This window comes from Pelobates fuscus, chromosome 13 (assembly GCF_036172605.1).
Source record: "Pelobates fuscus isolate aPelFus1 chromosome 13, aPelFus1.pri, whole genome shotgun sequence".
Classification (NCBI taxonomy): Eukaryota; Metazoa; Chordata; class Amphibia; order Anura; family Pelobatidae; genus Pelobates; species Pelobates fuscus.
The window spans coordinates 94,860,646-94,887,227 of record NC_086329.1 but is presented as its reverse complement, the minus strand read 5'-3'; the positions used below and the strand labels follow the sequence as shown (position 1 = coordinate 94,887,227).

General features: G+C 41.2%; 1 protein-coding gene across 1 annotated transcript in view; it reads left to right on the top strand.

Moving 5' to 3' along the window:
* Window positions 1-26,582, top strand: part of LOC134582960 (sodium/potassium-transporting ATPase subunit alpha-2) — an 83,139-nt gene that overhangs the window by 52,170 nt on the left and 4,387 nt on the right. Inside the window, exons 15-20 of the mRNA XM_063439684.1 lie at window positions 7,286-7,422; window positions 8,467-8,617; window positions 10,341-10,509; window positions 11,211-11,365; window positions 23,270-23,393; window positions 26,350-26,495. Of these exons, the coding sequence (XP_063295754.1) occupies window positions 7,286-7,422; window positions 8,467-8,617; window positions 10,341-10,509; window positions 11,211-11,365; window positions 23,270-23,393; window positions 26,350-26,495 (882 nt within the window). The remainder of the gene's footprint in view (window positions 1-7,285; window positions 7,423-8,466; window positions 8,618-10,340; window positions 10,510-11,210; window positions 11,366-23,269; window positions 23,394-26,349; window positions 26,496-26,582) is intronic.

Sequence of the window (26,582 nt, the reverse complement as noted above, 5' to 3'; positions counted from 1 at the left end):
AGATAAATACCACATCACCCCTGTTCAGGCCGAGCAGGACCTCCTGGAGAATGAATGACTCCCTACTCCTGGACGCGACCACGAAGGCCCAGATCGCGGAACACCTCAATCAGTACTTCGCCGAAAACAACACTGAAGGAATGTCCGCCATGACGCTCTGGGAAGCCCACAAGAGTGTCATGAGGGGACACCTTATTCAGATGGCATCCCGACGGAAGACAGAAGCCACTGCGCAACTCAGGGACCTCACACAGAAGATCTCTGACCTAGAACTAACGCACAAACGAGATCAACAGATACAGACCTACAGGGACCTAATAACCGCCCGGAAACAATTAACGGACCTCCTCACCTCCAGACACGCCAGAACCATAAAACGCTCGCGGTCGTTTTTCTACCTACATGCCAACAAGGGGGGCAAGCTGCTCGCCCGAATGCTGAGGGGTACGCAGGGGAGAGCGCAAGTACACACCCTACGAACGACCCTAGGGACACCGACACAATTCCCGGAAGAGATAGCAGATACTTTCAAGCGATACTACATAGGTCTGTATAACGTCCGCGAAGGGGACGCCGAACCGAATATAGCCGCAAGACAGACCGATATTAGGAACTACCTCGACAACCTGCCTCGTGACACTTTAACACCATTAGAAGCTGAAGAACTGGATGCCCCCATCACAGAGGAAGAGGTACGCCGAGCCCTGAAGACGACCAAATCCGGTAAAGCTCCAGGTCCTGATGGCTACCCGGTGGAATACCTCAAACAGTATGGGCACATTTTAATACCGCACCTAACTGAGGCCCTCAACGGGGTAAAAGACGGACACACCTTTCATAGAGAAGCACTGGCGGCAACCATAACAGTGATCCCCAAACCGGGAAAGGATACTGAGCAGGTAGGGAACTACCGCCCGATTTCGCTCCTTAACACGGACATTAAATTATTCTCCAAGATTCTAGCGATGCGGATTCATCCTCACATGCCCAGACTGGTGCACCCCGACCAAACAGGATTCATCCCGGGACGGGAGGCTCGGGACAGTACGTTACGACTGTTTACCATCCAACACCTAGCCAGGTACACGTCGACCAAACTGCTGCTGCTTTCCACGGACGCCGAGAAAGCATTCGATAGAGTCGACTGGGACTTCATGACAGAAACCCTGCGGAGGACGGGAATGGGTACGGGTATGCTCGCCTGGATCTCAGCACTCTACGGTCAACCTACAGCTAGAATCAGAGTAAACGGGGCACTCTCTGAAAGCTTTAACATTAGAAATGGCACGAGACAGGGCTGCCCACTGTCACCCCTGATATTTGCACTCACCCTGGAACCGCTACTGGAGTATATAAGGAGAAACGAACAGATCATGGGCTTCCGGTACAAAACGACCGAACACAAAGTAGCCGCATATGCGGATGATATACAACAGAAAATATGCACAACGTGGAAGTAGGTATAGTGTACTAGCTCAAAAACACCTGTAAAGTGGTATCCCCTACACCACTTAAAACATAGAATTATACATACATAAAACAAGTGGAGCTTTTAGATTTCAGCAGGCGTTCTGTAAAAGTAAAATACATACAGAAAATAGTGCAATATGTCTATAACACAGTATATAGAAAAGGGTTAAAATGTTTGTCAAACTCACAAGCCTGGAGTCATACCCTCATATGACTCTGATGGTATAAGCCTCTGGACCATTTGGGGGTTGTCCAGACCCTTCTTTGGCAGCGTGCTGGATGTTGAGTAATTCCTTTGGTGTCTTTCTGACTGGTTTCCAAAATAAGAGTAAGTACCCAGTGTGTCAGGATTTAAAAAACGATTTATTCCAAAGAAATATAAAAACAAGATATATATATAATAAAAAATACTTATCCCAGGTAATACTGGGTAGACTCAATAGTCTCAAGTTCAAGTAGATAAACAAGATATATATATAATAAAAAATACTTATCCCAGGTAATACTGGGTAGACTCAATAGTCTCAAGTTCAAGTAGATAGTCCAAAACGCGTTTCGCCTTCTCATAAGGCTTCCTCAGTTGGCTGTTCTGTGTTCCGTCTGTTCCAGTGGCTTTTTAAATGCCTTGTTTGCCGGTTTCACTAATTTTGTCGTTTACTTCCGGTTTCGGCACTTCCGGTTTCGGCACTTCCGGTTTCGGCACTTCCGGTTTCGGCACTTCCGGTTTGCGTCCTTTTGGAACGCAACGTGCGTTCCAACATCAGTTTCGTCGTTGGACTTCCGTGTGTGGGCAATTCAACAAGCTTTATTGACATAAGGAAGTGTCCATGTGCGAGAAATACTTCATATAGGAATAATTTAAGTAGAGAAGTTCGTATATTCAGAAAATTGGTACAGTATGGACTCATACATATAATATAATATTCATACTAATAAAAAATTAATTTAAAAGGTGGTTCTTTGCATTTTTGATAAGTGGACAAGCTGGGTCTACTAAAAAAAAAAGGGATACACATATAAAGGAGGTAAAAGCATAATAAATACTAAAATGCATATTAATTCATAAAGTGACATAGTTCAAAATCTTTGTTTAGCCCATATGGTATCATGGTATTAAAATTGAAGATAAATTTCATTTCCTCCTTCCCTATCTTTCTAATATAGTCTCCTCCTCTCCAATCTTTTGATACTTGCTTTATTGCACTAAAGAACATTCCTTCAGGGTTTTTTTGGTGTATGATTCTGAAGTGATTGGAGACGCTATGTGACTCCAATCCATTTTTAATATTTCTTGTGTGTGGCTGAACACACAAGAAATATTAAAAATGGATTGGAGTCACATAGCGTCTCCAATCACTTCAGAATCATACACCAAAAAAACCCTGAAGGAATGTTCTTTAGTGCAATAAAGCAAGTATCAAAAGATTGGAGAGGAGGAGACTATATTAGAAAGATAGGGAAGGAGGAAATGAAATTTATCTTCAATTTTAATACCATGATACCATATGGGCTAAACAAAGATTTTGAACTATGTCACTTTATGAATTAATATGCATTTTAGTATTTATTATGCTTTTACCTCCTTTATATGTGTATCCCTTTTTTTTTAGTAGACCCAGCTTGTCCACTTATCAAAAATGCAAAGAACCACCTTTTAAATTAATTTTTTATTAGTATGAATATTATATTATATGTATGAGTCCATACTGTACCAATTTTCTGAATATACGAACTTCTCTACTTAAATTATTCCTATATGAAGTATTTCTCGCACATGGACACTTCCTTATGTCAATAAAGCTTGTTGAATTGCCCACACACGGAAGTCCAACGACGAAACTGATGTTGGAACGCACGTTGCGTTCCAAAAGGACGCAAACCGGAAGTGCCGAAACCGGAAGTAAACGACAAAATTAGTGAAACCGGCAAACAAGGCATTTAAAAAGCCACTGGAACAGACGGAACACAGAACAGCCAACTGAGGAAGCCTTATGAGAAGGCGAAACGCGTTTTGGACTATCTACTTGAACTTGAGACTATTGAGTCTACCCAGTATTACCTGGGATAAGTATTTTTTATTATATATATATCTTGTTTATCTACTTGAACTTGAGACTATTGAGTCTACCCAGTATTACCTGGGATAAGTATTTTTTATTATATATATATCTTGTTTTTATATTTCTTTGGAATAAATCGTTTTTTAAATCCTGACACACTGGGTACTTACTCTTATTTTGGAAACCAGTCAGAAAGACACCAAAGGAATTACTCAACATCCAGCACGCTGCCAAAGAAGGGTCTGGACAACCCCCAAATGGTCCAGAGGCTTATACCACCAGAGTCATATGAGGGTATGACTCCAGGCTTGTGAGTTTAACAAATATTTTAACCCTTTTCTATATACTGTGTTATAGACATATTGCACTATTTTCTGTATGTATTTTACTTTTACAGAACGCCTGCTGAAATCTAAAAGCTCCACTTGTTTTATGTATGTATAATGCGGATGATATGCTTTTCTTCCTTAATAATCCAGTGGACACACTCCCCAAGCTCATGACCGAATTCGACAGGTACGGTAGACTATCTGGACTCAAATTAAACCTCCCCAAATGCGACATCCTGAACGTCACGACCCCGAAAGCAGATTGCGAGAAAATAATTAGCAGGTTCCCTTTTCACTGGTGTAAGGACAAAATGAGATACCTCGGACTGTGGATACCGGATACGACTAAAGAGGTCTATGCCCATAACCACGCCCCGCTCCTGGCTAACATCCTAGCGGACCTTAAACGGTGGAACTATCCCCACATATCCTGGCTAGGGAGGATCGCAGTCATAAAAATGAATGTCCTCCCGCGGATACTATACGTCCTTCAGACAACCCCGCAGACAGTCCCGCAAACGTTCTTCGCAACACTAAAAACAGCGCTCATCCGATACGTATGGCGGGGGGAGAGAGCGAGAGTCAGCTATGACAAACTCTGCCTCCCCAGGCCCTGGGGCGGATTGGCACTACCAGATATCAGAAAATATCATCAGGCAACAATCTTACAGAGGATCAAGGAACTACACACAGATTCACCACACAAAAGATGGGTGACACTATGGAGGGAAGCGGTAGACAAACAACTACACACGCTGGTCTGGCACAAGGACGCAGATGCACAAACAGTCCTGGGAGCCGACTCACCCATCGCGCACACCCTGCAACACTGGACCACCCTGAGGAAGGACCAACAAATTTCACCCAAACCCAGCCCCCTCATACCAATCACGTACAACCCAAACTTAGGAGACAACCTGCCACCGAGCGCCTGGCCGATGGCCAACCGAGCCGGATATATCCCAATTCACGCGGTCCTTAATAATTCGGGAATACGCCAGCTCAGGGACATTACGACGACGGGACCACCCACGCTTATGCACCAATTTCACTACGCCCAACTCGCACATTATTACCACAACATGCCGCGCAGGGGATCGCTACACAGGGACCTAACGTGGTTCGAGGGTCTCTGCACGCAGACGCCAGAAACGGAAAGCAGGGTGTCAACCATGTACCAAAACCTGGTAACGGGACATCGAACCCACAACTCCCTCTACAAACGGCAATGGGAAGACTGGACAGGGACTACGTTCACAACCGAACAATGGGAAAAAATACTGCTTCTACAACACAAAAGCTCATCCAGCTCGCACCATCAAGAAACAAACTATAAGCTTCTATCCCACTGGTATCGCACACCGAGCCTGATACACCGCTATAACCCAACGATCCCAAACACCTGCTGGAGATGCGGCGAAGAACCTGGTTCCCTACGACACATATGGTGGGACTGCGCTAAGATCAAACCGTTCTGGACCAGTATCGAGCACGAAATTAAAGAGATCATGGACGAGCCAACACAGCTGACCATGGAAGCAGCGCTCTTACACCACACGGAACTCCCAGTGCCGGCCTAAAGGAGATCAATCCTAAGACACTTGCTCAACGCGGCCAAGACTCTCATCCCTCTCCACTGGAAGTCGGAGACCCCACCCACACTGGAACACTGGAAGCGCACAGTGGAAGACATTAGGACAGCAGAAGCCAAAATCGCGGAACTGCAGGGGAGATACGAAAAACACATTACAAGCTGGACACCCTGGATACTATACACGGCCTAATTGGCGACAGGGGCGATCGTGACCACTGAGGGGAGACGGTCCGAGAGACGTGGGGGGGGGCTTGGGCACGCCGCTGGGGGATTTGGCAGCATCCTCTCCCCCCCCACTTACCCCCTCCCTCCCCCCCCCCGCCCTCACCTCTAGGCTCCTTCACACCCCCCCACCCTCCCCGATCTAACACACCCAAGCAACCTCACACACGCACCTATCAAACTTCACTACACACACGCGCATTATCGGAGGACGATACAAGGCAGATATACTATAGCCCCCACTACGCCCAAACCGACAATACCACGGAACAGGCGCAGTTACCTACACCCCGACAGCGTATAAACAGGAGACCACTCCCTTAGATACATGATAACCGTTACTAACCATCGCCTGACAGACCACCTAAACCCAAGGCTGGAACACATTGACGGTAGACATGGGCAGGGACACTGCCGCCAGACACCGAGGTAACAGACAAGAATAAGACACACACCCAGCCCAGGCCACTTAGGCTCTCCGGACTTGGGGACTAAAGTACACAACACCCGTCAACAACCCAGACACCCTAACACGTTGTCATAGGCAAAGGGGCTCAACACGGACACTTAGCGGTGTACCTCCGAAAAGATTAAAATTACGATTCGCCATTCCTACCAGACACACTTTACAGAGACCAGTAAGAGGCCCACCTTCCACACCGTCTGACACCTCACTCCTCCCCCCCCCCCCACTGTGAAATACGATCTGTTATGTTCGCTAACACTCATGTACTCCTAGTGAGCAAAGTTTGACTAGTTACAATACTGTTGCAACGTTACCTTTATTAGAAGCGAAAATTATTAGAAGATATTGGAGGCACTTTGTAATGGGGATCTGTGATATACTGGAATAAGCACTGCATACCATCACCAAATCACTAGATCCCAATTTTCTTTATGTTATAGCCTAATGTTTTGCTTCATTATAAAAAAGGGAAAAAAAAAAAAAAAAAAAGCAAAAATATGTATATGTATGTTTCATGGGACCTGCGAGTCCAACTAGACACTGCTACTGTCGCTACACTGTGACCTGCGTGTCACCACTCTATGTTTGCATGTTCAACTACCCCACTCTCTCAAATTACCTAACCCTTTTAGACCCTTAACAAGTTCTTATTGGGACCTGCGTGTCCGCACTGTATATCATCACAAAATATGGAAACTACCCAATAAAAATATATTTACAATATAGATGACGAATGTGTCAATGGTAAAGGGAGATAAAATGGGAGACATGAAGAGAGTATTTTAAACCTTATATTTATCCATCATTTTAATGGCAGGCAAATATGCTATTTTTTGGGGATAAAAATGCAAACACGCATTTTGAACAATGTCTGTTTCAGAACGAATTACTGTCTTTACAGCGTCCCGGTGATACAAGTGTCAGGTTATGCAAGGAAGTGTGTCTTCATAATGCTGCATCCTAAAATTAGCTAAAATAAAAATAAATAAAAACACAGGGTCTAAATAATCAGAGTAGCTGTAAAACGTAAAAACTTTAGACACCATTTTGCACATCAAGTAGAACATGCTCCATTACAAAACAAAACAAAACATGGATTTCATGAAAATTGGCACTGATAATTCTTCAATGACTGTCTTTCCAGGTGATTATGGTCACTGGTGACCATCCGATTACAGCAAAGGCCATTGCTAAAGGTGTGGGCATTATCTCAGAGGGAAACGAGACGGTGGAGGACATTGCAGCTCGGCTAAACATCCCGGTTAATCAGGTGAACCCCAGGTCGGTGGGCTTGTTTTACTGTGATGTAACCACCCCACCAACACTGAGTAGAGTAATAAAAAAAAAAGTGCAATTAGACACAGAGTATAGTGTAATTAAATGTAGCAGAGTCCTCTTCTGTAGTGTTGAAAGGTTGATTGCAAATGCAGTAGATGATAGAATGTTAAATGCATAGATAGAATGTTAATGCCCTGCAAAACACTAGCAGTCCCATAACTACCACGACAGCTGCACACCCAGCCACCTGCTGTCACCCAAATGATGTCCCCATGCATTGTGGGATGCCAAGCAATTCCTTTGGTTGTGAATTGCTTCACACACTGACCATTACATCCATTTATCGGTGTCATGTTCTTCGGTTATTTCTTGTTATCACTCGATCCCTTTAAGATTTGGGGATTTATTAATTGAGTTTGTAACTGATTTGCAAACGTGAAGTTGAAACATTCAACCGAATAGACGAATAGACTCTGTGGGTCAGGAAGAAATAAATGTAGCATATTAACACTAAAACCCTAGCTGTATATATGCTAATACCAATTAAATGCATTATTGGGAAAAAAAACTGTATCAACGTAGCCTTTATAATTCTTCAATTATTTTATTAAATAACTGGAATACTTATAAAATAATAAGCCGGTATAATACATAGAGTAAAAGGAAGGGGAGATTTGCCAGCACATGGTCTAAAGATTAGTGCATAGCATGGAACAAGTGCTTTTGATATCTGTGATCTAAGGATGGTCACTCATTGTATCAACAACAGGTTTCAACCTAGTTATTCTAACCTTCTAACGAACCAAGTCGAGCTGGTTATATAGTAGTTGGAAGTTGTATTATATAGTTTTTAAATTTTAGAAATATGATTTCCCTGAGACTTGCTGTGCATGCAAACTGAGAACATGGTCTTAAAATTATCTTTTCAAACCCAATTTAGATAGTTGAAGTACTATAAGGTGGGAGCGGACTTTGGTGATTCTGTAACATCCTCTTACAAGGTGACAGCTGAATAGATATGTCTGTCTGTAATCTTGCCTTTCTCAGAGAGGCCAAGGCTTGTGTGGTCCATGGTTCTGACCTTAAAGACATGACGTCTGAACAGTTGGATGACATTCTGAAAAACCACACAGAGATCGTGTTTGCCCGGACATCCCCTCAGCAGAAGCTGATCATTGTGGAGGGCTGCCAGAGAATGGTATGTGGTAAAAGAAAAAAATATATATTAAAAATATGACTTTGATCACCAAAAAGCACTATGTACCCTCTATATAAATTACAAAGCCTAAACTTCAGCAACTCACTTGCATAGAGTCATGCATTTGTAACAATAAAAAATCTTCCTTCTTCACCTAAACTATGGCTCGGAAACTTGCTGTCTAGGTGTCCATCTCATGTGTACCCTCTCTTCAGTGATACTGTTAGGGTACCTGGCTTCCCTTGTAGATTCTGAAGTAGTTTACATCCCTGTAAATTAATTTATCTGAAGGATTATCTGCTGGAAATTGGGAGGGAATATTAGGATAGACTTAAATGTGTTACTGATTATCTGAATTAGATGTTTATGGGAGTGAAGGGAATACATATTGCTGCATTTGAATGTGGGCTGTATCTGGATCTGTTATTCAGAAGATAAAAGTGTGACGGTGGTCACCATCACTGGGGGCTGAAGATGGATACTTTATGGAGATCCCCAGACTACTCCTATGTTTTAGTCACCCATTATAGGTACAGGGTGTGTTTTTCTCCCCAATTTCCTTGTTGTACTCCCAGGAGTGTGTGGTCCCATTGTCCCAGAGACACTTCCAGGCAAGTTTATCTCCAATTAAATCTCTTAAATCTCCAATGTGGTCCTCAGCCCTTGTTGTTGTTTGTCCCCCACCCTGCCTTGTAAACACAGTAATGCATTTACACTAATGGAAGTTAATTGGGTTATTGTGTGATTGTGAAACTGTTATTATGCATCACTTCTTGGTCTCCAGCAGGTAATTAAATAATGGTGACTTAAACTAATTATGTCCTGGACGCCAAGACTCGGGGGAGGGACCTTCATTGTTTAAACTTATGACCTCCTGTGGTGAATGTGCCTATAAAATACCTGTGTTGTGTTCAATAAAATCAGTCCTACTTCACCCTTCACTAAGTCTTGGCTAGTGCTTGGGTGAGACAGCTAAACAGCTATACACTCTGCAGGAGAGAGTGATCACTTGGATATGTACCCAGGACCCTGTTCCAGGGCGGAAAGCTACAGAGAGACCCCAGCCAAGCTGAGGCGGCTTGGGGATTAAGCACTACTGGTGTCCGGGTGATAGCTAGGAAGCGAGCTTGAGGTCCCAGTCGGGGTGTCAGGTGTCCCGTCACAAAAGGAATGTCTAAATATTCTGAATATAAAATTGGCTCCTGCTCATAATACTCATTTTTATATAAATACTAAATTTGCTACTTCAAGTCCCCCTCGGAAATGCTCCACTACATCATTGATTAACATCATGTCACATTATATTTATTAAATGGGGACTTCAAATGTGAGCCCAACTCAAGGTAATTTGGGGAGATTCCTCAAATACTGTAACCCTACAACTAAATCTAGATTTTAAAAGTTGAAGGAGTATTTAGGTGCAGTTTTTGTCCATCTGCTACATAGTGGGTTGGCAATTTGTTTTATCAATACAGCCAGTTGTTAGCTTCCTGGTCAAATGTTGCCTCTCTGGGCTTGTAGCTCCACATTAGCCACCCAAATTCCAATCCCTTTCCAAATGGTTCTATCAAAGTTTGGTGGCTCATCGGAATATACAACCTCAACAGGATAAATGGGGATATAACTCAGGGCAAACTAAATGGCACATACAAGTAAATTTTTTAAATAGATATTCCTATATATGCATTGTTTGATTTTGGACTAAATGTCTTCTCTGACACAGGGCGCCATTGTAGCTGTAACTGGTGATGGTGTGAACGATTCCCCAGCTTTGAAGAAGGCCGACATTGGCGTGGCTATGGGTATAGCAGGATCTGATGTCTCAAAGCAAGCTGCAGACATGATCTTATTGGATGACAACTTTGCGTCCATTGTGACTGGAGTGGAGGAAGGTTTGTAAGTCCCGTGTAGAATCCTCACACAGAGTGGGACCTGTAAGCAAAGGGTTCTACTTCCAACGAATGACAGAGGTTTATAGCAATCTTTACCAGGGAGGAGTTAGCTGGCTGATTTAAAGGTTCCCTGTAACCTGATATATGGCTGAGCTACAGTAGATCAAGTTGTAATTATCATTTGAAGAGATAAAAGTACAAAGATGGGAATTTTAGAATTAAATTACAAAATAATAGGGCATTTAATTTGTAGGTTATTCTAGCAAAGAAACTGTATATGCTACAATTATTCCCCCCCCCCCCCCCCCCCCCACAACTAATAATTCAGCATGACTCAATATAAAATAAAATCTCCAATACTCTGCACCCCAACGTTTCTTGGGGAGGAAAATGAATGAATAAATATGGACAGTTTCCAAATATTTTGGGTGTCCCAGAATAGCAATATTCACTCTGTATACTGTATATAAATAGATACACATTATGTGTTTAAAATAAGTGTTGCAATTCAGATTAACCTTTAATTCAACACTGGTTTCATGGTGTCATACTATGTTAGGATCCCGTTTATTTTTTTCTTTTGGTCAAAACTTATGTAACACATTATATTTCTCCAGATATCTCTATGTTTTAGAATAAAACATTTGTTTCTAAGGATTAATACATGATTAAGGACCTGTCTTGCTCTCTTTCTCTATTAGGACGTCTAATTTTTGATAACCTGAAGAAGTCCATTGCGTACACGTTGACCAGTAACATCCCAGAGATTACCCCTTTTCTATTCTTCATCATTGCCAACATCCCCCTGCCACTGGGCACAGTTACCATCCTCTGTATAGATCTGGGCACTGACATGGTGAGTGGCGAGTATATCAAAAGAGAAACGCACAGTCTATGTTGGGGAGGAGGTTGTGATGGGTACAGTAGAATAACACTCATACTATCGGTTTCTAATGGAGCCAACATTTTCTTAATATTTTTTAAATATTCTTGTGCTCACTGACCAGATAGTCATATACAAGCAAAGAAAACAGGGTTGTGTATGTAAGAAAGATTTACAATAAAATGTAACACATCTAGAGCATTATATGATGTACCATACTAGAATCAACTGGACAGTTGTAAAACGAAGTATAATATTAGCACAGTCTGACCATCAATGTTTTAATAAGAAGTATAATATTAGTACAGTCTAACCATCCATGTGACAACGAGAAGTATTATACTAGCACAGTTTGACCATCCATGTGACAATGAGAAGTATAATACCAGCACAGTCTGGTTATCAATGTTTTAATAAGAAGTATAATATTAGCACAGTCTGTCCATCCATGTTATAATGAGAAGTATAATATTAGCACAGTCTGACCATCCATGTGACAGTGAGAAGTATAATATTAGCACAGTCTGACCATCCATGTTATAATGAGAAGTATAATATTAGCACATTCTGACCATCCATGTGACAGTGAGAAGTATAATACTAGCACAGTCTGACCATCCGCGTGACAATGAGAAGTATAATATTAGTACAGTCAGACCATCCATGTGACAATGAGAAGTATAATATTAGCACAGTCTGACCATCCATGTGACAGTGAGAAGTATAATATTAGCACAGTCTGACCATCCATGTGACAATGAGAAGTATAATATTAGCACAGTCTGACCATCCATGTGACAGTGAGAAGTATAATATTAGCACAGTCTGACCATCCATGTGACAATGAGAAGTATAATATTAGCACAGTCTGACCATCCATGTTATAATGAGAAGTATAATACTAGTACAGTCAGACCATCCATGTGACAGTGAGAAGTATAATATTAGTACAGTCAGACCATCCATGTGACAGTGAGAAGTATAATATTAGCACAGTCTGACCATCCATGTGACAATGAGAAGTATAATATTAGCACAGTCTGACCATCCATGTGACAGTGAGAAGTATAATACTAGCACAGTCTGACCATCCATGTGACAATGAGAAGTATAATATTAGCACAGTCTGACCATCCATGTGACAATGAGAAGTATAATATTAGCACAGTCAGATGATCCATGTGACAATGAGAAGTATAATATTAGCACAGTCTGACCATCCATGTGACAGTGAGAAGTATAATACTAGCACAGTCTGACCATCCATGTGACAATGAGAAGTATAATATTAGCACAGTCTGACCATCCATGTGACAATGAGAAGTATAATATTAGCACAGTCTGACCATCCATGTGACAATGAGAAGTATAATATTAGCACAGTCTGACCATCCATGTGACAATGAGAAGTATAATATTAGCACAGTCTGACCATCCATGTGACAATGAGAAGTATAATATTAGCACAGTCTGACCATTCATGTTATAATGAGAAGTATAATACCAGCACAGTCTGACCATCCATGTGACAATGAGAAGTATAATATTAGCACAGTCTGACCATCCATGTGACAATGAGAAGTATAATACTAGCACAGTCTGACCATCCATGTGACAATGAGAAGTATAATATTAGCACAGTCTGACCATCCATGTGACAATGAGAAGTATAATATTAGCACAGTCTGACCATCCATGTGACAATGAGAAGTATAATATTAGCACAGTCTGACCATCCATGTGACAGTGAGAAGTATAATACTAGCACAGTCTGACCATCCATGTGACAATGAGAAGTATAATATTAGCACAGTCTGACCATCCATGTGACAATGAGAAGTATAATATTAGCACAGTCTGACCATCCATGTGACAATGAGAAGTATAATATTAGCACAGTCTGACCATCCATGTGACAATGATAAGTATAATATTAGCACAGTCTGACCATCCATGTGACAATGAGAAGTATAATATTAGCACAGTCTGACCATCCATGTGACAATGAGAAGTATAATATTAGCACAGTCTGACCATCCATGTGACAGTGAGAAGTATAATATTAGCGCAGTCTGACCATCCATGTGACAATGAGAAGTATAATATTAGCACAGTCTGACCATCCATGTGACAATGAGAAGTATAATATTAGCACAGTCTGACCATCCATGTGACAATGAGAAGTATAATATTAGCACAGTCTGACCATCCATGTGACAGTGAGAAGTATAATATTAGCACAGTCTGACCATCCATGTGACAGTGAGAAGTATAATATTAGTACAGTCTGACCATCCATGTGACAATGAGAAGTATAATATTAGCACAGTCTGACCATCCATGTGACAGTGAGAAGTATAATATTAGCACAGTCTGACCATCCATGTGACAGTGAGAAGTATAATATTAGCACAGTCTGACCATCCATGTTATAATGAGAAGTATAATATTAGCACATTCTGACCATCCATGTGACAGTGAGAAGTATAATACTAGCACAGTCTGACCATCCATGTTATAATGAGAAGTATAATATTAGCACATTCTGACCATCCATGTGACAGTGAGAAGTATAATACTAGCACAGTCTGACCATCCGCGTGACAATGAGAAGTATAATATTAGTACAGTCAGACCATCCATGTGACAATGAGAAGTATAATATTAGCACAGTCTGACCATCCATGTGACAATGAGAAGTATAATATTAGCACAGTCTGACCATCCATGTGACAATGAGAAGTATAATATTAGCACAGTCTGACCATCCATGTGACAATGAGAAGTATAATATTAGCACAGTCTGACCATCCATGTGACAATGAGAAGTATAATATTAGCACAGTCTGACCATCCATGTGACAATGAGAAGTATAATATTAGCACAGTCTGACCATCCATGTGACAGTGAGAAGTATAATATTAGCGCAGTCTGACCATCCATGTGACAATGAGAAGTATAATATTAGCACAGTCTGACCATCCATGTGACAATGAGAAGTATAATATTAGCACAGTCTGACCATCCATGTGACAATGAGAAGTATAATATTAGCACAGTCTGACCATCCATGTGACAGTGAGAAGTATAATATTAGCACAGTCTGACCATCCATATGACAGTGAGAAGTATAATATTAGTACAGTCTGACCATCCATGTGACAATGAGAAGTATAATATTAGCACAGTCTGACCATCCATGTGACAGTGAGAAGTATAATATTAGCACAGTCTGACCATCCATGTTATAATGAGAAGTATAATATTAGCACATTCTGACCATCCATGTGACAGTGAGAAGTATAATATTAGCACAGTCTGACCATCCATGTTATAATGAGAAGTATAATATTAGCACAGTCTGACCATCCATGTGACAGTGAGAAGTATAATATTAGCGCAGTCTGACCATCCATGTGACAATGAGAAGTATAATATTAGCACAGTCTGACCATCCATGTGACAATGAGAAGTATAATATTAGCACAGTCTGACCATCCATGTGACAATGAGAAGTATAATATTAGCACAGTCTGACCATCCATGTGACAATGAGAAGTATAATATTAGCACAGTCTGACCATCCATGTGACAATGAGAAGTATAATATTAGCACAGTCTGACCATCCATGTGACAGTGAGAAGTATAATATTAGCACAGTCTGACCATCCATGTGACAGTGAGAAGTATAATATTAGTACAGTCTGACCATCCATGTGACAATGAGAAGTATAATATTAGCACAGTCTGACCATCCATGTGACAGTGAGAAGTATAATATTAGCACAGTCTGACCATCCATGTTATAATGAGAAGTATAATATTAGCACATTCTGACCATCCATGTGACAGTGAGAAGTATAATATTAGCACAGTCTGACCATCCATGTTATAATGAGAAGTATAATATTAGCACATTCTGACCATCCATGTGACAGTGAGAAGTATAATACTAGCACAGTCTGACCATCCATGTTATAATGAGAAGTATAATATTAGCACATTCTGACCATCCATGTGACAGTGAGAAGTATAATATTAGTGCAGTCTGACCATCCGCGTGACAATGAGAAGTATAATATTAGTACAGTCAGACCATCCATGTGACAATGAGAAGTATAATATTAGCACAGTCTGACCATCCATGTGACAATGAGAAGTATAATATTAGCACAGTCTGACCATCCATGTGACAGTGAGAAGTATAATATTAGCACAGTCTGACCATCCATGTGACAATGAGAAGTATAATATTAGCACAGTCTGACCATCCATGTGACAGTGAGAAGTATAATATTAGCACAGTCTGACCATCCATGTGACAATGAGAAGTATAATATTAGCACAGTCTGACCATCCATGTGACAGTGAGAAGTATAATACCAGCACAGTCTGACCATCCATGTGACAATGAGAAGTATAATATTAGCACAGTCTGACCATCCATGTGACAATGAGAAGTATAATATTAGCACAGTCTGACCATCCATGTGACAATGAGAAGTATAATATTAGCACAGTCTGACCATCCATGTGACAGTGAGAAGTATAATATTAGTACAGTCAGACCATCCATGTTATAATGAGAAGTATAATATTAGTACAGTCAGACCATCCATGTGACAGTGAAATCAGTGCAGTCTGACCATCAATGTGACAATGAGAAGTATAATATTAGCACAGTCTGACCATCCATGTGACAATGAGAAGTATAATACTAGCACAGTCTAACCATCCATGTGACAGTAGGAAGTATAATACCAGCACAGTCTGACCATCCATGTGACAATGAGAAGTATAATATTAGCACAGTCTGACCATCCATGTGACAATGAGAAGTATAATATTAGCACAGTCTGACCATCCACGTGACAATGAGAAGTATAATATTAGCACAGTCTGACCATCCACGTGACAGAGAGAAGTATAATATTAGTACAGTCAGACCATCCATGTTATAATGAGAAGTATAATACTAGTACAGTCAGACCATCCATGTGACAGTGAGAAGTATAATATTAGTGCAGTCTGACCATCAATGTGACAATGAGAAGTATAATATTAGCACAGTCTGACCATCCATGTGACAATGAGAAGTATAATATTAGTACAGTCAGACCATCCATGTGACAATGAGAAGTATAATATTAGCACAGTCTGACCATCCATGTGACAATGAGAAGTAGAATATTAGCACAGTCTGACCATCCATGTGACAATGAGAAGTATAATATTAGCACAGTCTGACCATCCATGTGACAGAGAGAAGTATAATATTAGTACAGTCAGACCATCCATGTTATAATGAGAAGTATAATACTAGTACAGTCAGACCATCCATGTGACAGTGAGAAGTATAATATTAGTGCAGTCTGACCATCAATGTGACAATGAGAAGTATAATATTAGCACAGTCTGACCATCCATGTGACAATGAGAAGTATAATATTAGTACAGTCAGACCATCCATGTGACAATGAGAAGTATGATATTAGCACAGTCTGACCATCCATGTGACAATGAGAAGTATAATACTAGCACAGTCTGACCATCCATGTGACAATGAGAAGTATAATATTAGTACAGTCAGACCATCCATGTGACAATGAGAAGTATAATATTAGCACAGTCTGACCATCCATGTGACAATGAGAAGTATAATACTAGCACAGTCTGACCATCCATGTGACAATGAGAAGTATAATATTAGTGCAGTCTGACCATCCATGTGACAATGAGAAGTATAATATTAGTACAGTCTGACCATCCATGTGACAGTGAGAAGTATAATATTAGTGCAGTCTGACCATCAATGTGACAATGAGAAGTATAATATTAGCACAGTCTGACCATCCATGTGACAATGAGAAGTATAATATTAGTACAGTCAGACCATCCATGTGACAATGAGAAGTATAATATTAGCACAGTCTGACCATCCATGTGACAATGAGAAGTATAATACTAGCACAGTCTGACCATCCATGTGACAATGAGAAGTATAATATTAGTACAGTCAGACCATCCATGTGACAATGAGAAGTATAATATTAGCACAGTCTGACCATCCATGTGACAATGAGAAGTATAATACTAGCACAGTCTGACCATCCATGTGACAATGAGAAGTATAATATTAGTGCAGTCTGACCATCCATGTGACAATGAGAAGTATAATACTAGCACAGTCTGACCATCCATGTGACAATGAGAAGTATAATATTAGTGCAGTCTGACCATCCATGTGACAATGAGAAGTATAATATTAGTACAGTCTAACCATCCATGTGACAGTAGGAAGTATAATACCAGCACAGTCTGACCATCCATGTGACAATGAGAAGTATAATACCAGCACAGTCTGACCATCCATGTGACAATGAGAAGTATAATACCAGCACAGTCTGACCATCCATGTGACAGTGAGAAGTATAATATTAGCACAGTCTGACCATCCATGTGACAATGAGAAGTATAATATTAGCACAGTCTGACCATCCATGTGACAGTGAGAAGTATAATATTAGCACATTCTGACCATCCATGTGACAGTGAGAAGTATAATATTAGCACACTCTGACCATCCATGTGACAGTGAGAAGTATAATATTAGCACAGTCTGACCATCCATGTGACAGTGAGAAGTATAATACTAGCACAGTCTAACCATCCATGTGACAATGAGAAGTATAATACCAGCACAGTCTGACCATCCATGTGACAATGAGAAGTATAATACCAGCACAGTCTGACCATCCATGTGACAATGAGAAGTATAATATTAGCACAGTCTGACCATCCATGTGACAATGAGAAGTATAATATTAGCACAGTCTGACCATCCATGTGACAATGAGAAGTATAATATTAGCACAGTCTGACCATCCATGTGACAGTGAGAAGTATAATATTAGTACAGTCAGACCATCCATGTTATAATGAGAAGTATAATATTAGTACAGTCAGACCATCCATGTGACAGTGAAATCAGTGCAGTCTGACCATCAATGTGACAATGAGAAGTATAATATTAGCACAGTCTGACCATCCATGTGACAATGAGAAGTATAATACTAGCACAGTCTAACCATCCATGTGACAGTAGGAAGTATAATACCAGCACAGTCTGACCATCCATGTGACAATGAGAAGTATAATATTAGCACAGTCTGACCATCCATGTGACAATGAGAAGTATAATATTAGCACAGTCTGACCATCCATGTGACAGAGAGAAGTATAATATTAGTACAGTCAGACCATCCATGTTATAATGAGAAGTATAATACTAGTACAGTCAGACCATCCATGTGACAGTGAGAAGTATAATATTAGTGCAGTCTGACCATCAATGTGACAATGAGAAGTATAATATTAGCACAGTCTGACCATCCATGTGACAATGAGAAGTATAATATTAGTACAGTCAGACCATCCATGTGACAATGAGAAGTATAATATTAGCACAGTCTGACCATCCATGTGACAATGAGAAGTATAATACTAGCACAGTCTGACCATCCATGTGACAATGAGAAGTATAATATTAGTACAGTCAGACCATCCATGTGACAATGAGAAGTATAATATTAGCACAGTCTGACCATCCATGTGACAATGAGAAGTATAATACTAGCACAGTCTGACCATCCATGTGACAATGAGAAGTATAATATTAGTGCAGTCTGACCATCCATGTGACAATGAGAAGTATAATATTAGTACAGTCTGACCATCCATGTGACAGTGAGAAGTATAATATTAGTGCAGTCTGACCATCCATGTGACAATGAGAAGTATAATATTAGCACAGTCTGACCATCCATGTGACAATGAGAAGTATAATACCAGCACAGTCTGACCATCCATGTGACAATGAGAAGTATAATATTAGCACAGTCTGACCATCCATGTGACAATGAGAAGTATAATATTAGCACAGTCTAACCATCCATGTGACAGTAGGAAGTATAATACCAGCACAGTCTGACCATCCATGTGACAATGAGAAGTATAATACCAGCACAGTCTGACCATCCATGTGACAATGAGAAGTATAATACCAGCACAGTCTGACCATCCATGTGACAATGAGAAGTATAATACCAGCACAGTCTAACCATCCATGTGACAATGAGAAGTATAATACTAGCACAGTCTAACCATCCATGTGACAATGAGAAGTATAATACCAGCACAGTCTGACCATCCATGTGACAATGAGAAGTATAATACCAGCACAGTCTAACCATCCATGTGACAATGAGAAGTATAATCCTAGTACAGTCAGACCATCCTAGTTTTAATATCTATTTTAGAATTAGAAGCGTAGTCCAATATCTACTTATTGTTCCTGTGTCACTGTGTAATTTTCTCATTTACTTTAAATTTCCCCCCTTTTCATAATATTGTAAAGCGCTGCGGAATTAGTTGGCGCTATATAAATACCAATAATAATAATAATAATAATAATAATAATTTAACAATTTGTGTGACGATATTATGAATAGTTCTAGTGCAACATGACCATCAGAGTAAGAATATGATTGACAATCCTAGTGAATCTTTACCGTATGTGTCAGGATATGATGGATAATCCTAGTGTAGTTTCCGAATGTTAGTGGGAACTAGATGGACAAATATTGTTTAAAATTATAAATCATGTTTAAAATATTTTCTTTTCTTAGTTAAATCCAGTTCTAATTTAGTATATAAATAAAATGATGGTTTAATTATAAATTCATTTCCAAGTGGTATACCACCCCGGTGGATATACACAGATTTGACTCCAACTCATCACCAATATGTTGGAGATGCAACTCAGATAAAGACACATATGGTGGTCATGCAGTGCAGTATCGGGCTTCTGGAAAGAAGTCTGGAATACTGTCAATCTAGTGATAGACACGTCCATACCCTTCAACCCAGAGGCACTTCTCCTATACCACTTCAAAATACCACACCATAAATTCAAACACTCATTTACTTTATGCTGACAGCGGCAAAAAGCGGCAAAAAGCTCAATAGTGAGAGAGGCGGAGCAAGATGGCGGCTGGTACAGACTGAGTCATGGAGACGGCAGCCGGCAGGAATGTAGGATGGAGGCTGCGGGGGCCGGCAAGGGGCCCTGGGAGACAGGCAGGAACCTTCCTACTCCCGAACAATAGCTGTGTCAACAGAGAGGCTAATCTGTCCATTCCTACACACAATCTCCGATACACGGCAACTGATCTATCCATTCCTACACACAATCTGATACACAACATCTTCTCTGTTCATTCCTACACACAATCTCCAATACACGGTAATTGATCTGTCCATTCCTACACACAATCCGATACACAGCATCTAGTCTGTCCATTCTGTCCCTCACCGTTGGATCTCTCATTCCCTTACATACAGTGATTGTGAGATGAAATGTAAGGTTCGCCATTCCCTTACACACAATAGATTGGTCACTGAGCACACAATCTCTTTCCCCTCGATGCACGGCCATATACTTGCAGAGTGATTAGTCTCTAATAAATGAGGTCAATAAAAAAAAAAAAAAAAGCTCAATAGTGAATCACTGGAAATCGGTGACTCCGCCCTCTAAAAAAGATTGGTATCTAAAAAGAGAACATTTCCATGAGATGAAGGAACTAAGATGGGGATCTCTAGACAAATATCACAGATACAAAGTCATATGGCAACCCTGGAAATAATTCCTGAGAGAAAGACAGGCTTAAGGCTAAACGCCATTACATTAAGCCAGAGGGAGGGAAGGAAATCAGAAAGGGGACAGGGAATAATGCTAGGAAAGAGAGTGAGGACCATGAGATGTTCTCTCCTCCTTTTCCCAACAATTAAACTACCTAGACATAACAGGCTTAGGACAAGGTGATACCCCGAACAAGCATAACATAAATCTGATGAATGTTTACCATAACTAATATGAAAGTATTGTGAAATCTAGGCCAAATACAACTGTTACTGATAACGTACTACATGTATAAAATGGTGCGATGTTGCGTTGTTGTTAAATACTGTCTTTTTACACTGTTATAATGCAATGTTATACTATGCTTTTGAAATGTGGAGAAACACATACAAAAAAGAAAATCCAATAAAAATAAAATATATAGGGGGCGGGGCCGGACCGCCATGCTAACCGGTCGCATGCAGGAGAGGCTCCGGAGAAACCGGGCCTCTTAGGCTGCAAACGGCAGATTAAAACGATGAAAGACAAGCTGATGAGACACCCACGGCTGTGGGAGAGGTAGCGGACCCCGAGATCGGGAGCTTTGTAACCCACAGGGGAAGAACGAGGCTTTGAGGGCTGCGGCCTACTTGGGAGGGGAGCGAGGTGGACGGCCGCTGCCGGGCCTCTCCTCCTAGCTGCCACACGCCGACTGCCAGAGCGGCTTGCCGGTCCCGCTTCCCCCCTTTGGGCCGGGGGGGTCATCCTGGTCCCTACTAGGGAGAGCATGAGGGGTGAGGTGACTGGGGTGCAAGAAACGTCGGAGGCCTACCCTGCGAGATGGCGGCGGCTTGTGACTCCTCACCATCCACTCCCACAACACGGAACCTTATGAGCCGCAAGCAAGACAACTACCTCGACGGAGGACCTTAAAGCCAGGTGCCTGAGGGTTCCAGCACTGGGAGAGAGGGAGACAGATCACAGGACCCACTGCCCATAACAGACCTTCTCTGGGGGGACCGGACACACGAGGCGAGCGACGGACCCATGCAGAAGCGGGTATCCATCAGGCGGAGCCAAGTGGGCTACAAACGAGATGAATGCTGTACTCGCCTGGGCATCAGTTCTAACAAAAGCAGACTTCCAACATACAACTGGTACCTGTGGCAATAGAAGAGGTCGGAGGACCCTTAACTCCCCCGTCAAGTGCCGTGCAGCTGAGGTATCGAACCTGGCACGTAAGCACAGACACCCGCGGAACCAAGACACGTGGACTATATGTAACTAGCATATCTCAGATCTAAGATGCCCAGTGGTACGCCGCTGCCGTTTTGCTTTTTCTTTTAATTGTTCTGGTAAGGTTCCCCTAGTCAGACCTCAAACAGAGCCTGGTAGCAGAGCGGGATCCTGCTCGATCTAAGATGCCCAGTGGTACGCCGCTGCCATTTTGCTTTTTCTTTTAATTGTTCTGGTAAGGTTCCCCTAGTCAGACCTCAAACAGAGCCTGGTAGCAGAGCGGGATCCTGCTCGACGCTAGAGGTCACTTGCATACCGGCATATTTACTTAACCATCGTAGATAGTGCCCCTCATGTATGAAGTATATTTCCTGTAAATTTACTACTTTGCTTTGCCTGCAGACATGTCTGACTCACAATGGTAACAACCCAGGGCTAAGATGACCATAAATGTAATGCGTTCCCTCTGTGTCTCTCCTATAACCTTTCTTTTCATGCCTGACAGGCTCATCTCGACTCTTAACTAAGCGAGAATTTAAGCTGTTGTACATATGGCATAAGTATAAATGTTAACCCTTCTCAGAGAAGCAATGCCATGTATTTAACATAATCTTAAACGTAACTAAACCAATCTACTGATGTTACAAAGCCAGATATTTCCATGTTAAAAAAAAAATGTGCTGTTTAATATGCTACGAAAATGCCTGCAGCTGCTGTTGTGGCTCTGCACGCTTGTTGTTACTCCATGCACAAGAAAAATAAAGAACTAAATATATATATATATATATATATATATATATATATATATATATATATATATAAAATAAATAAATAAAATGATGGTAATGTACACAAGCAATAGTGTAATAGAGAGATGCGTGATCAATGAGATAGGATGAATAGCAGGATAGTAGAAATGCAGAGAGAGGCTGAGGAATAATTATCAAGTCTTCCAAATAGGTACCTGCTATCTCCCTGGCCTATGAAGCTGCCGAGAGTGACATCATGAAGAGACAACCAAGAAACCCCAAGACCGACAAACTGGTGAACGAGCGGCTAATTAGCATGGCATATGGACAAATTGGTGAGTGCCAAAAATGAACGTGCTTCAGTAAAAAGTCAGTCCCAATGAATGATATTTAATTAATTTCCACTTTTAGTGACATGCAGTTGAATCAGGGTAATTTTAAGAGGAGCAGATCTCAAGTCCAACTGTCCGGTGAATGAATGAATAGTAATGATACTACCTAGCAGGCTAACTGCAGATACAGGGCCACTTCCCTCAAATCATTTATATTTGTTTCATAATTGCAGCATCTGTTTTACAGGCTTAGTTTGGTGTGTTTACCACCAGTGCACACTTCATAAAAAGATCCTGTACATGCAGGGGAAATGTTAGCATTTTTGTAGAACGATGCATTTTATTTATTTTTGCCCCCAAATGTCCTGTCTTCTACGGTGAGAGCACTTTATCACTCAGCATGCTCGCTAATTAATTAGTTATTTAAGAGATTATTATGCTTCAACGTACGCTTGCTTCATATCAAATAGTACGATTTGAAAAGTTAAAGTATAAGTGTAATCAGTGGCGTACACAGGACCCATGGGGCCCCGGTGCGAAAATTGATCCGTGCCCCCCCCCCCTTCCCCGCGCTTACTCTGTGCGGCCCGGGGCCGCAACACATCTTCCGGCTCCGGTATCAGTGCGGTGCGCGAGGGAGCTGAAGAGGAAGCACTCAGGGGAGAGTGCTCCCTCGCGTGCCTCAGGACCGGCCTCGGGGGGCCCGGAGGTGGCCGGCTCTTGGGCCCCCCAGGAGAAGAGGCTGGCCACAGTGCGTACATACCGGCTCGCAGGGGCGTCCGGGCCCCCTCGCAGCCGCGACCCCTGCGACCCTGGTATGTACGCCACTGAGTGTAATGAACATAAAAGCAGAAATTTATAAAAAATATGTTACCTGACTTGTAAGAAGCTTCTCAATCAAGAGATCCCCAATCTGATCTTATCCCATAAACTCCTGTCCAGAAAAGTTTATTCCAGAGCCACAGTTCCACTTACCACACAGTGAGTGAACATGTCAACTAAGCTGACAGCAGATATACCACAGCTGATGAAAGTTTTTTTAATACTCCAGTTCTCAAAAATGTGCGTAGTGATTTTATTAGTTCATGACTAATGGAGCTCTGGCTCCCTCCGAGAGGAGGAGAGAACATGCACAAGTTGGACGAAACTAAGACTGCAAAGCAGAAAATAAAATGTCAAACTTTTTTGTATCTGTTCCAGGAGAATGCAGGTCCCTGCCATTATACGCAAACCTGAGATGAAAGACAAGGTGCAGGGTATTCTATGTGCCATAAACTTTGCTATCATGAAAAGTTGTTATGGTACTTAAAAGAACCCTTTCCATGTTTTAAGTGCATATTGTACAATCTCTTGGGGCTGAACTGCCATCCACGTGACAGCAAATCCGTGTCTAATAAGCTACTTTTGTCATCAAACCCTTGACCTGATTTCCTGCACCACTGACTCCTCTAAACACGTGCATTTAAATTTAATTTGGCCGTCACATTCGAACGTTTATTTGGAAATAGCAACGAGTCTGAATACCGATGTCTAATTAGCGCGTCTCACAAAATAGGAAGAAAACAGGGCAATTTGTTTCCCAGGCCTGACTTTACATAGATTAAAGGCTCTGTTTAGAAAGTCAAATTATAGATCACAGTCCAACTGCAACGTGAATATTAGATGTAATTTTATTGCACGTGGGGACAAATACATCAGTCATATGCTGTTCTTTTGTCCCGGGGTATAATATATGTGTAGATAATTGAAAAGGCTGTCCATGTCTTTTATCATCCTTAACGTAAGAAGAAAAATAAGGGTGTAAAACGATAAGACCTCCAACCTCTGGTGTCATTTTACCCCTTTCCCCTTAGAATGTAAGCTTGTTTGGACCTTTTGTTACTATTCGATTAACAAGTCTTGTTGCGACTACTTGTTTGTTAGTCCATTGTGGAATTTATTGTCACTTTATAAATAGGAAGAAGGAGAGAAAGTAGGGACTGACTAACCGGAGGACCCCCAACATTATATTTTTTAGTACATAGAGCTGGAAAGGCCTTTGGGTAGACACCAGCTGTTCTAGCACCAGAACTACCATTATATTTGCCAGCATTAAAGGTACCTCAAATGAAAGGAACATTCTAACGTTAGGAATAAAAAAACGATTTAGAATTATGCCCCCATGCCCTTAAAAAGTAAAATAAATAGTATTACTTACCTTTAGTCCACTCGCATGCTGGTTGCTCTGTGGCTACCACTCACCCCCAACCTGAAATCACTGAACCAATCAGCATGTCCTCATAAAGATGCATTAAGAAAAAAAGGAGGGTTGCACTCAGTCACAAGTTGTAATATAGGGTGCACTGAGCATGGGTCAGCAAACCCCAAACAATCTGTATAAATGAAAAAAAAATCTCAGGCAGTTTATTGCAACGTTTCGACCTGCAACCAGGTCTTTATCAAGCTTGATAAAGACCTGGTTGCAGTTCGAAACGTTGCAATAAACTGCCTGGAAGTGATCACAGTGAGTGCCTGAGATTTTTTTTTCATTTATACTTTTTTTCATTTACTCATAAAGATGCATTGACTCTGAGCACATCTATGGGGCATGTTCTGCGTCTTCATAAAAAAAATCTTGAAGATGCCGAATATTGGTCCTGCAAAGATTGCAACATCAACTGTCTAACTGAGTAACAGCTGAGGCTGCAGGAAGAGTATGTTTGTATCAGGATCTCTACATTATGCTGTTGTGGTTATGGTGCTTAGATCATCTCTTTAAGAAATTTGAGAGCATCAATATACTGAGATCTTCTAATGTTGCTATATACCAACAAATGATCAATGTAGATCACATCTTCTCCTCTTCCATGCTGGTCCTGTATGAAGAAAGTGGTTTATCTAACAGAACCTTCATTATTACACAGATAACCACCATGCTTTACATTTTCCAGATTCTTCTAAAATCTTGTATAATCCTCAGGAATGATCCAGGCACTCGGCGGATTCTTCACCTATTTTGTAATCCTGGCAGAGAATGGATTTCTGCCTTCACGTTTGCTAGGGATCCGCCTAGACTGGGATGACAGATCTTGCAATGATGTTGAAGACAGCTATGGGCAGGAATGGGTGAGTGCACTATCAAGAACAAGGCTGTTTCCATCCTTCCAGCTGCTGTTGATCAACAAGTCTAATTAATATTAGAATGTTTTTGAG